At 33.8% G+C, this 13224-nt stretch overlaps 1 protein-coding gene across 6 annotated transcripts; it reads left to right on the forward strand.

Moving 5' to 3' along the window:
* The first annotated feature begins 4886 nt into the window (after window positions 1-4886).
* LOC112280008 (uncharacterized) lies at window positions 4887-9641 on the forward strand. Of its 6 annotated transcripts, none has more exons than XM_090248464.1 (6): window positions 4887-5017; window positions 5179-5790; window positions 6017-6282; window positions 6563-6774; window positions 7362-8092; window positions 8340-9641. In XM_090248464.1, the coding sequence occupies exons 5-6, from the start codon at window positions 7637-7639 to the stop codon at window positions 9210-9212; spliced, it is 1329 nt and encodes a 442-aa protein (XP_090104590.1). In that variant the 5' UTR covers window positions 4887-5017; window positions 5179-5790; window positions 6017-6282; window positions 6563-6774; window positions 7362-7636; the 3' UTR covers window positions 9213-9641. The 6 variants fall into 6 exon arrangements, with proteins under 6 accessions (XP_090104590.1, XP_024370668.1, XP_024370669.1 ...); XM_024514900.3 differs by having other exon boundaries at window positions 7483-8092; XM_024514901.3 differs by lacking the exon at window positions 5179-5790 and having other exon boundaries at window positions 6017-6391; window positions 7483-8092.
* The last annotated feature ends 3583 nt before the right edge of the window (window positions 9642-13224 follow it).

The following is a 13224-nucleotide window of genomic DNA, read 5'->3' on the forward strand; positions in this document are numbered from 1 at the left end:
GGTTGAAGTTCAATCACAAGTTGCACTTGATTGATAAATCCTCGAAACTTGGATCTGGTGCCATCAAACTTCTCGGGTAGGATAATTCTTGGTTCTCTAACATTGGAAGGGCATTCCACTATAGGAGAAAGGATATAGTTTGGTTCAGATGTTGAAGCAGCTCCAACCATTTCTATATCTTCACTTCTTGCCAATCTTGTTGCTCCTTATGGTGGTAAATTGAGTTGATGCATCGCAAGCATTAACTCCCTCAATTGCTCTTACATTTGTACCATTGCACTCTTCATTTCAACAAGTTCTGCCATGATAACACTTAGAAGAGAGAAGATGTCTAATATCGCTCAAGACAAATAGAAGAGAAGACGTGGGAACAAAGAAAATACTAAAAACAATATCAGTTTAGAAGAGGGTAATCCGCAACTTCTAATATGCTTATATCTTATCAAGAAAAAGGGGTAATCCACTCTTAATCAAGATTAGACAAAGCTCTGATATTGTAGGTGTACTCTTGTCAATCTATCAAGGACAAGAATTCGATGAAAAATCATTTCAGCCAAGTGAGCCTTCACTCAAAGAAAAGTAATAAAATATAAATAAATAAGTATGTATATTGAAAGAAAAACTAGAATTGCTATTGCCAAAAAACAAGAAAACTAGAGACCCTTGAAACTAGACTGGAAGCAAGAAAGGACTTGACAAGAGTGAAGAAAGCTTCACTCTTGTCTCTATATATACTACCTAACTAGGGGCTATGTGGCGACGTTCTATAGGACCTCCAATATGTGTTGACTTTGTAGGACACATGCCTTGACTTATAAGGCAAGTTTTTTTATGTGTGGGCCATATAGTTAGATTGATCTTCAAGCTAACAACATGTGTGGCACATGGCCAAGTTGTTGACCACGTTTCTAATCCAAAAAGTCAATTAAAGACACCTATGAAGTCAAAGCAGCATCTAAGAAGCTTTTAGGAAGCTTCCATATTAAATACTATAGAATTAACTTTTTTTAACCTACTTTTACTTACTTCTATCTATTTGTATATGTAATTACTAGCTTATATGAGTATGTCCGTGATAGGTAGCTTGGATGAGATTCTTACAAACAATGGAAATAAATTCTATAACACCTTCATAGACATATTGGCAATCCACTTGTGCACCAAACACATAACCACTTTATTTTATCATGTACAGTACAATGAATTAATGTAAAGATTTAATTGTATGCTTTGTACATTAATTGAGAAGAATATCCCATACAATGATTATTGGCATATAATATTGCTAGCAATAATCTTTGTATACCAAACAAGCATCTACTCCAATATCAATGTGTCTCATTTTGAATTAATTTATGATTGCAAATCAAAGTTATTTATGATGCTTGTAAGTAATGCAACACTAATAGAACACCTTATGGATTTTAACCAATATGAGAATTCTATAATAGTCTACCATGCATATCTTATTATATATATATATATATGATATTATTGCTAAAGTCCAAATTATATAGAGGGAAGGATATTATAAATAGATGTATTACACTTGTAAGTTCATTATAGGTGATTTGATTGCATACCATAAAAAAATTCAATGTAAAAATGGAAGAAGTTTAGGGCCAAATTTATTGTCCCATATAAGATTTTTATATTTGATGATGAGCAACATTATTGCCAACATATACTTGTAGACTATTGTCATATAACATAACTAATATGTAGAAAGGATGGAGAAATTATTATATTATATAAGATCTTACTTCAAATATTGTAGCAAATTATCTTAGAAAATAGACAATAATCCAAAAGAAAATAAAATTAAAGGTGTAAATGCTATCTTTTTACAAAGTAGGCTCCTACTTATTTTGTAAGATAATAAATAAGGAAAAATAAGATAGATTAGAAAAATAAAGAAAATGAGCATATATAAGAAAAAATTAGGATTTTATTTTAATAAAATTTAACTCAAAAAGACAAAATTTGATACCCAAAGAGGACCAGTTATCAACTTGGATTAAAATCAGACCCTAAGGTACAAAACCAAGTATCTATGGCAACTTGGAGGTTCTTTTGCAAATTAGAGAGTGGAATTTAAAACCAGAGCTGATAAGATTTCTTTAGGCATTAAATTTAAGTGATTTAAGTATATAATGACTATGTAAGAGCTTTACAAAGTTACAATTTTTTTGAGTGACTCTAGAATTTGTGAAATAAAAATGGTCTAATATTTTGGAAATTTTTGTAAATTTGGTAGTAGATCTATAGTTCAAATTTCAAAGACTTATAAAAATAGTTGTTTGAAATATATGTTGTAAGTTTCAGCTTAATCGAATAGCTAAATTGAAGGTTATTAAATTTCAAGTAGGTTGAGGGCTTAAACATTGGACTTTAAGGAGTGGTTAGGATTTCTAAGATCTTTAGTAGTCTATTAGTTGGATTGGAGTGAAATTTATATATAAAAATAATAGACTTGATTTTCTATATATATATATATATATATATATATATATGAATTTTTAGAAAAATTGAATAGTGTGAGAAGGAGATATTGGTACTAGAAGACCAACATCAAGGTTGAAGAAAGAGGTTGGCTAACATCTAATTAGACTTTAATTTTCTTCAAATTGTATGCTTCTTGTAAACTTAGTTGTTAAAAAGTATGTAAAATTTTAAGCAAGATGAATAATTTAATCAATATATATATATATATATATATATATTAAATTTTTAAATTATGCTATGATTAATTATAGTTGATTAGACTTTGATTGAGGTTTGGTTTAGAATTAGGATTGGATTAGGATTTAAAATTTGGTTAGACTTTAGGGTTGGACTAGGATTTAGAATTTGGTTAGGAATTGATTAGGATTTAAGATTCGACCCATAATTTTATTGAAGTCCATTAGGGTTCCAATTAGGATTAAATTAGGACTTAGTTGAGATTTATTTAAGACATATTTGTGATTATTTTAATATTTCTTTAGGATTTCTTAAAGATTCTTTTAAGATTTATTGTAGATTACTTTTGAATTTTTTTAAGATTTTGTATTATTTCTTTTGTAATTTCTTTAATATTTCTTTTAAATTTTATTAAAGCTTGTTTAGCATTATTAAGGTTTAATTAGAGTTATTTAATATTCTATTAGAGTTAAAATTTTGTTGTTGTAATTTCCATTCTATCTTCCACAGCCAAGTGCTCGGTGTGTTTTCAAGCAAAGTTCACGTAATCTGACTATGCCTTGATATCAAACCTATTTAATTTATGGTTCTTATGTTTGACTTCATGTACTATAATTTACAAGCTAATCTAACTCACATCAACCTAATTGGTTGTAATATAGACTATATGCCAAAAAAATACACAAATGTGTAGTCATGCCTCAAAATCCTATAAGGAGAAGAAGAGGTAGATAGCCCTACATATGTAGGAATAAGAACCCATTATGATGCTAATTTTGTGTCAATCAGTCATGGCAAAGTAATGTCTACATTATAGGATTTTCTTATATTCATTGATCTATCAATTTCAATATAAATAGTTATGTATCTTGCTATAGCAACAAGTATTTGGGTTTCAACTTACAATCCATATATAACACAATATCTAAGAGTATAGAGGTTTTCCATCTCAAGTCATTGCACACATTCATTTCATTAGCAATAACCATGCCTAGCATCTCCCATAATTACGTTTGGAATTTTTTCGATCTATTGTGTAACATTGCATCATACACGGTCTTCCATCACTTTTGAAGATGCATATGATTAAAGACGTTCCGATTCTTAGCTCTACAGTGGCAAGACAAAATCTTTGCACCTACTCTATGTCACCTTCATTTGCTTCTATTATATTGCCAATTATATTGCCACAAGTACAAGCCCTCCCAATTGTTTGCTGCAATGAATAACTTCACATTATTTATATTAGTCTCAGTTCTGCCCCATCCTGCCCGTGAACACCTAAGACATAAAAGTATTTGTTACCATGCTTAGATAAGACATAGAAACATGTTGCACCATTAAAAGAGAATCATTTACTTGGTAATAAAAAATAAATAAAAAAGAAAAAAGAAAAGTACCTATTAAGTGTCAAGCAACTGTTCTCAACTCAATCCACTGCTCCTTTTGGTCCTCCTGACTTTTCCTACCACATTTTCTTAAACATTAATTCTCCAACTCGAGAAACACATTCTCGGTTAGATTTTATATGTATATATATATATATATATATATATATATGTATATATATTCATACACAAACATTTTATTTTCTTCGAAAACGGGTAAACCGACCTTGCTGATCAATGAAACAATTGGAATAGTATCAGAACATGTTGAATAAGCCGATTAGCGAATCAGCTGGGTGGTGTGTGTGTGTATATATATATATATATATATATATATCAAAGTGAATTATCAATGGCCATATGGAAAGACAAATGAAGGAATCCAGGACTGTAGGAGAAGATCTGCAATACCATCGTCCTTCCGATCAGTCCTACCTGTAAATAGAACACAGTCGAGGGCTGCGATTTCATAGAACCTTGGACCGAAGCTTCTGGCCGTCGGAATGTGTCTGTACAAGTCTGAACAGACTTTTCATAATAGACCATGATGGAATGTGGGACCTGTACAGATTTTAATAGTATTTACGTGTCTGCAAGTGCATTAATTTTGGCATGTTCGTTGTCGTGTGCGGAGTTGGAGGAGTTCGATTTGTCTACTCGGGGAGTTGTGCCAGGATTCTCATACCGATTCTTCCCCTTATCGCAGTCAAACTTCTGTAGGTCATGTAGGCATTCGCCTTCTGATTTTGAATCTGGAAATTCTGAACCTGTGGTATAAGACTCTGTTGCAAAGTATAAGTTATAAATCCGCAGGATTATGCGTCCGGTGGAGCATTTGGCAAATTAGTAAACCTTAGGAGCTCGTTTCTCTGCAACAACTGACTCTTGGGAGTTTGCGCGATTCAATCCAATTAACTTTCCCCGGCAGGAGTACTGCTGATGATCAGGTGTCGCACCGGTTAATTTACTGCCTTGCTGTGTTTCTTTACGATGCTCCCGCAACTGCATTCCTAGCAAACGTGGCCTTGCCCAGGTTCATGTGTGCGAGCAGAGTGACGTTTACACCCCAATTGAGTTCTCTTTCTGGTTCTCTCTCTACTACGTACAGGGTGTATGGACTAAGCGATGGATGAACGAAGGCTGTACTTTGTGCTGTTCTCACGGACAAGCTTTTCAAACCAAATTCAAGCTTGTCAAGCTTTGGATTTGGACAAGCGTTTCAAATCGTTGTTGTTTTCTCAGCGTTTCATCCAAAAATTCCATCGTGGTTTTGAATTTGGTTTGACAAGCTTGATTTCGGCAGAATTGTTAACGACTTAATGCCTTGTGTGCACGATCTGTACGTGGTTTAGTCGAGAGTATGCTGATTGTGGATATAGTACGAAATTTGTTGCTCTACGACGACGATAACGCAGGTTGCAACTTGTGGTTGAGGGGTTGTGTGCGCTGCAATCCTTTCCGAGGTTGTGCTATTCTCGCCGTTTCTGTTCGCGACATGGATGATCCAATATCTCCTGTGTACAAGAGTGGACAAGATATGAGCAGGAGTGGTTCTAGAATGTTTTCCTCTGGATGGTTTGAAATCTTCGGTCCCTACATACCTAACGTACTGTTTGGATCCCACGTTTGGTTCGAGTTTAGACATTTCTTTGAATGATAGAAGCCCTGAAGACCAACAAGCCTGTGATCGGGAAAATTAGCGCCAACATCTATCTCACATGTGAGGATTGTAGAAAGATTGGACCCATTTAAATGTTGTGGAATGCGTTTTCTGAAACAGAGTTCGTTGATGTGCATCAAATATTACAATCGTTGTGTCAGAAAATGTACGAGACGTCCCCACGTCAGGAATCTGGTCAGACTTGTAATTTTGGTTTTATATTTGTTGCGACCCCACTTCTTTATCACCAGACTTATTAATTTTATCCTGTTTGATCTTGTGACAGATGCTTGTGTTTCACCCCCACTTCCGAGCCTGAGTGGTCCTGCTATTTACGATGTTTATTTAATATGGTGTTCAAAATGAGATAAGTTTGAAAAAGATTTTCGAAGAAACCTTATTGCTCTGATATCTTTGAAGGCGTGGATGATTGAATTATCAATTTTTCTTTTGAAAAGTGTGAACCACTATATATATGCCCTCACTTTTCCACCAGTTTTTATTCCATTACATCAACGTTGTGTTAAGTACAACGAAGAAAGAAAATAACGGGTGAGAGGGATTTATGTCCTTCGTCTAGAATTTCTTTTCACTGCGGTGATTTTGGAAACTTTTTCTTGTAACTTCATTTTTCTAGGTAGTCGATGTGATTGTCGGCAACGTAAGTTTTGCAGCATTGATCACCTAAACTTTGTTCAACTCTTAATCGTTAATATTGCAGTGACTTTCACTCTGTCAGAAGTTGGTTTGCTAATTCTGTAGCAGTCGCTTTGGTGTAGTTGGTAATTTCTTCTGCTTCTGCGCTGCCTAATATTTTTTCATGGCCTTGCAGAATCGTGTATTTTTTTATGAGATACGAATATCCTACCCAATTTGCTTTTGATGATTTCCGAGCACCCTTTACTATCCTCACCGCTTTGGTTTGGGCTGGGGTTTTGCACAAAGTTTGACCTTAGTTTTTCTCATCTTCACAAACATGGCGGGCATTCGTGTTTATCATCGTCACAACCGCTCTCCATCGAAGGTGGGGCAGGACCAAGACAGGTTTGTTCGAGCTGCTTGTTGTAAACATCCTTTGCATCTAGGATTAGAAAAAAATAAAAATAAAATAAATCAAATAAACTTTATTTTCCACCGTCTATTCTAAGAACACGAAGAAGGAAATAATACTATTCAGTAGTCTCTGCCCCCCTAGATGCGCTTTTCACTTCTTAAGTTCTCTAAGCATTCTAAACCATCTTCGCTCATTCCAATAAAACATCAAGTGTGCGTATTGACGGTGCCAATTGTACTTGAGGGTTATGACTTCTTTATCTTGATTTAGTTCAGAGTGTTCACAAAATATATATATATATATATATATATATATATATAATAAAATAAAATAAAAGCTTCAAAATTATCTGTGGGCAGAACATCGGTAACCCATTCGCATGTGATAATACTTTTCATGTACCGTAATGATTCCATAAAGTAGCGACATCGATTAGTCTTTAAGCCAGGTAGGCATGCGGTCGGTCTGGTTTGAAGATCTCATCATGCCGACAAAGAGTCGAACAAATATTGACATGCATTATATGTTTCCAATCTGAGTTTGAAGTCTATTTCAATTGTTGGTAACAATTATCCAGATTTTATGCCCATCGTTTCGGTCAGCTCCAGTTCGGTCGAGAGCACTCTTCTACGAGTTCTGTAGAGCGATGGGATCCGTAACTAACAAACTGTCTCGATTGGCAAAATTTACCGCTACAGCAAACGACGAAAAACTTCATCACACAGAAAGCTCAAGACAACTCGAGGAACAGAGAGAATCCTTCTTGCTTCGAATGGCGATATTTCGAAAAGAGACGACAAAGAAAAGGTCTTGCAAGGTGCTACTAATTTCGACTCTGCATCAACAAGTCTCATGAGAAATAATCTTACAGAAGTTCCAATGGTGCGCAAATCGCCAGTCACGACTGAAAGAGAAGGCCCACATATTTCCCCAGACATTATGGATCTTATTATCAGCAAGCTTCCAATGTCTAAGGTTATGCAGATGCGGACACTGAGCAGAGATTGCAAGAACACTATTTTTCGGTCAACATTTATCAATTCGCGTCGGAGCGCAATTTCAGAGGGTACGTTCAGCCCAGTTGTCTTCACCACAGATCCCTCAGGAGCCTTGCACTGGCTTGGGTTTGACGGGAGTTCGTGGTTGAAACTTCCTCCATTGAACTTCTCACCCAAACATTTTCCATCTCCCGACGCCGACCTCTTCAAGGACTACCTTGTGGCATGCCATAGAGGCCTCTTGTGCATCAACGTAGGCAAAGCACCTGACTTCGAAAAAATTATTGTCTGCAACCCTCTCAAACAGCAGGTTTGGCCAACACCTCTGTAACAGCTTTGATTGTTTTTTTACCTCTAGCTCTCGAAATTAAATCGGCGTGACTAGCTGCAATTGTGAACATTTTGTTTTGTGACACTGTTCATTGCATCCTGCACAGCCACGACGGTAGCCTTCTTCATTTTTGTAAGGATACTGGAAACAAGACAAGAGATCCTTGTTAATCATCCTTTTCGAGGTTTAGAATTCATGCTTATTCTTTCAAGACTTTTCATCACAGGTAAAGGTCCTTCCTCCGCTGAATTTCCGTAGGCATCCTGTGCTGATGCACCTCCGGGTGTACGACACTGGTCACTACACGGTTGTGGTGGCTGGAAGTGCGGCCATGGGAAACGAGGAACTGTCCTTCAAAACGGAACAATATGATTCCAGAACTGGGGAATGGGAGTGTCCTGAGGATTCAGATTTATCTGGACTGCCCTTCTGTCTTAACGAATTTCAAAACGGAGCTTACTATAAAAATGAGATTTCCGGTGAGGAGCTTCTGCTGTGTGTCGGTTTCATCGAATCACATGGAAGAGGAGTTCTGGTGTATGATTTGAAGAAGAAGAAGTGGATTCCAGGTCACCTTAACCGTCTCATTCCGCTAATGGACAATGGACGCGGTGGTGCATTGGGTTGCAACTTCGCGTCCACCCAGATTGTGGAACACGACGGATGTGTGTATCTGTTCAGCGAGCAGGAATGCGGGAACGAAGCGTATTTCCGCATTCACAAGTTGAACATTGATGCAAAATCCTCAAACAAGATGTGGGTCATCATGATGGTGGAGAAGAGGAGCAGAGGACGAGGTTTGCTCGTGTATCCGGAGTTCACTTGTGTGCCCTTCGATGACCACCAGTTGGCCATCTTTAACACCATTGAACACACCATAGAAACTATTGACTTCTCTAAATCCACCGGGACCGCACTCATCCGAAAAGAAACACTCCCAACCCTCCAGGGTAACCGCTTTCACAGCTTAAACCCCGTTGGTTTTGTGTACCGCCCAAGTTTCACAGAACTAGTCTGCCCTTCAAGCTCTTGCGATGTGAAGACGCAAATTTGCAGCGAATGCGAAAGACGGGAGAAGGAAAAATTTGGAGGAGGGTGAGATACACAGCCTGAATCAGATCTTTGTTATTATTGTATCCCTCCCCCTCCTCCGGAAATTTCCTCTCTCCCTATTTTGCTAACCTCTCTCTATATATATCTGTGTGTGTGTGTGTGTGTGTCTGTATGACTGTTTTGTGGACCCTTTGTTGCATATTTGCTGTCATGTCATGTCCCCTCGCCATAACAATATACTAATAAAACAAGCCGAATCCATTGTTATCTTCACAACCTCCCTAGAAGGTCAGTAGAACGTCTACTAGGTGTTATTATTAGAAGATAACAGTAGTTGGCAATGGCAACGGATGGTTCAGGTAGACGGAAATACTTCAAAAATATGACAACAAGAATCAAAAGAACGTACTTTTGTAGTCTACAACCATCTGTTCCTGCAAGCTGATAAATAAATACATGTTGGAAGTTTGAAGTATACTCATCCAACATAAGAGTGTTTGTAGGGGTGAATAAGTGTAGTAGCATTCTCTTCACTTTCTTGTTTATTTCCTCAAATATTGTTGTTTTTTTATTATTATTTCTGCTTATTTCGTTTATTCTTTTCAATGCAATATAGTTTCAAAAGAAAGGCAGCGGTTTTTTAACACAATCTGCGGTGTAAAAGGCTGACTGAAACAACAGACAGCGAAGGAGAGCGAGGGCAGTGTGAAAAGGAATCAGAGCGCTAGCTGGCAGTGCAAGAAAGAATGACGTCATCGGCCATGTCACTATTGACAGCCTGGCAGAGCGCGGTCTGTTGAAGGTCCATGTGTATCTCATGTCTCTGTGACTCCCCATCCTTCTTTCATTTCCTACTTTCTGCGTGCACATTCACTTTTTCCTTTTTACTTTATATTTATAATTATCCCCAGTGGGCTCTCCCTCATTCATTCATCCACCTCATCCATTGGTTCATTCATCTTGGTGGAGATTCTCCTCAGAGAAACAGGACCTGGACTGGGCTCCTGCTGGATGCATTGAATTCATCTTGCACCCTAAGAAATTAACTAATTATTTAATCAAATTCCTTTAACAATAAACTGATATATTTTTAAAAAATATTAAATTCTAAAAATAAAATATATTCTTTTAAAAATAATTCATATTTAAAGCAAAATACAAAAAACAAAAATAAGATTCTTCTGCATCACACAAACGTCAAATTGTTATTCCAAGATATTCATAATACTTAATTTAATTTAATTTTTTACACTGAAGTATATAGATTCTTTATTTCTGTTCAAAGGACAAGATATCTATGTAGGAAAGTATGGATCTCAAAATCAATATATATATATATATATATATTAAAGATTCTTTTTAAAATATGTTGTGGGAAATTGAAGAAGATGACTTTGAAATCCAAGACAAGATTGATAAAGAAATTAATTATTTGTAGAAGATGAGAAAAAATCATATTCACAAGCACAATGATACTCAGATCCAATTAAAAAATATTGTTGCTCTAGAGATCATACATAAAAAATTTATGTACAAACTAACCCTTTTGTTGAAAAGATATTTTAGTAAATATATATATATATATATATATATATATGGATGTGTTTGTAAGTATAGGACAAATTGTAATGTTTAGAAAAAGTTATAAATCAATTTGTGAAGTAAAGTGGAAACAGTGTTTGTTATTGTTATTATTATTATTATTATTGTGTATTGGTGATGATTAGTTGTGATAAAGTTTATTCATGTGTTTATACTATAATTAATATATGAGCAACTGAAGAAAAACTGTGAAGAAGGTTGTGCTTGGTCTATTTGGAATCTGTGTGTGATTGCATAAAATTACTTCCTGCTCATGTCTCCATGGCGCATGAGGCCTTCCGGTTGAGGTTTGCAAAGTCTGTGATGATGCAGCGCTGTGGTTCATTCTCATGAAGCGCAGTGTTTGGCGAGGGAACAGAGTTGTTGCAGCCGACCTACTTCTCTTGAAGCGTATGTAGCTTTTTGGTCAATGTGAGGGCTTGGATGTTTAAATACGTTTTATTCTCATGATGACTAATTGTTTCACCAAAATGATGGCTTTGTGTGTAATTTTAATCAATAATTTTTGTTAATATATTGGCTGATACGGAAAAAAAAAAAAAAAAAATTATATAATACCACTCAACATTACTAATGAGCACTTCAAAAAATAAAATTATCAAAAGCAGATAAATAAAATATTTGTTTTGGTTAAAATTAAAGATTTTATATTTTTTCACATAAATTAAAATTATTTTAGTATTAAGAAAAAATAATCTATATTTTATTTGAATATCGGAAATAAATATTTATAGTTAAATCTTTTGTAAAACATACTTATAATATTTTTAAATCATGATTTTCAATATAAATAAACTTAAAAATAATAGAAAAAAGTATTTAAGTATAAAAAAAACTACTTAATAATTATTATTTATTGATTAGCATACATTTGTATTAAAGTATTTATTTTATATATAATATAATACATGATATTACTAATTTAAATGTTTTATATTCTTAATTTAAATATGGTTTGTTATGAATAGATTTTATAACTTATGGTCTATTTATGTTTTGATGTTTGGATACTTATAATAATAAATAAAGCATAGATACAAATACTAGCTAAAAAAATTCCATCCACCATATATATTAGTTTATTCATTAAAACTCTTATATTGTTGAAAAAAAAGAAATTTAAAAAAAATGACAAAATTAAACATTAGTTTATATACAATAACACGCCAACTAAGTAATATTATATTCTATATGATGACTAAATTTTTTGAGTCTAAACCATTTTAAATTGTGCATTAGCTTTTCTAAAATCTCTTAAAATAACCTTTGCATAGAAACATCTACATACATCCACCATCTTACAAATAATTATTGACATTATGACAGTAGATGTATACATGTTCTTAGTGTGCTGATATAAAAATTTAAAACAGTAAATTTAATATATTAAAAAAATTATTTGTGGAAAGACTACAATGTATATTAGATATATAAACAAATAATTACTGATTTCAAATTTTTATCTAGAAATGTAAATAGGTTGTAGTTGAAAATTTCTAAATGAGTTTTTACTTAAAAAAAATGTTTGGATAATGTTGGAATGTAAACATTCCAATATTTTTCTTGTCTTTATGTTATTTAGAGGTTACATATCATACATAGATATGTAGATATGCAGTTTACTTAATTATTGTTATAATATTTTACAATTTAATAATTATATGCAAATAATATTTTAATAAATTAATATTTTTTGTGTAAGTAAGTTTATTTTTCTTAAATTTAGTAAAGAAAAAAGTAACATAGAAGAACAGTAAAATAAAAAGAACAATCCAAAAAAAGTTGATTTCATAGAAAAATTAATAATTTGATGTTGCAATACAGCTTCAAAATTTATACCATTGGATGAAGAATGTCTTTTAGATGATTATTTAAAAGATGAAAATTAGACATAAGTTTTTGTAAGAAAATAAAATCCTTTTTTAATGTATTTGATTCAATTTTTTGCAATAAAACACAAAAAATTAGACATTATAAACATGTGATAAGTAAAAGTTCTCTACTCCATTTAGTCTTAAGCTCAAAGCTTTTTGCTTCTGCTCTAATAGATTTTCTAATATGTTATTATTATTCTTATTATTATTCTAGAATATAATGGTTAATTGACATTTTAAAACACACTTAGTGGGCTTTGCATTTGGGCTTATAAGTTATTGGGCATGCCAAAACATTTTTAACCTAACCTAATTCTTAAATTGGATGAATCTACACTATGAACATTTACTATAAGAGGGTTTAAGATTCAAGGTTTGAGATACAACCTTCTTGATACAAGCTTGAGAGTTGTTTTGATCTAGCCACAAAAACCACCAAAAGGTGGAAATAAAATTGCTTGTTCTTCTTGGAGAAATTTAATGCGAGAGGATAAGCTGGGTCAAAACTATTCTATTATTCTATTCATAAATGAAATAGTTTTGGCTAACCATGGCAACTTTCTCCAAAGGTGTCAAGCAAAT

The sequence above is a fragment of the Physcomitrium patens genome, chromosome 3 (genome assembly GCF_059467195.1).
Source record: "Physcomitrium patens ecotype Gransden chromosome 3, ASM5946719v1, whole genome shotgun sequence".
In the NCBI taxonomy this organism is placed as follows: Eukaryota; Viridiplantae; Streptophyta; class Bryopsida; order Funariales; family Funariaceae; genus Physcomitrium; species Physcomitrium patens.

What these genes read in the sequence shown, in the direction of transcription:
- LOC112280008 (XM_024514900.3), top strand. Translation starts at nt 6,707, where the DNA reads ATGGCGGGCATTCGTGTTTATCATCGTCACAACCGCTCTCCATCGAAG. An exon ending in GTGGGGCAGGACCAAGACAG is followed by an intron (nt 6,775 to 7,482) that starts GTTTGTTCGAGC and finishes TTACCGCTACAG; the next exon opens with CAAACGACGAAAAACTTCAT. An exon ending in GCAACCCTCTCAAACAGCAG is followed by an intron (nt 8,093 to 8,339) that starts GTTTGGCCAACA and finishes TTTTCATCACAG; the next exon opens with GTAAAGGTCCTTCCTCCGCT.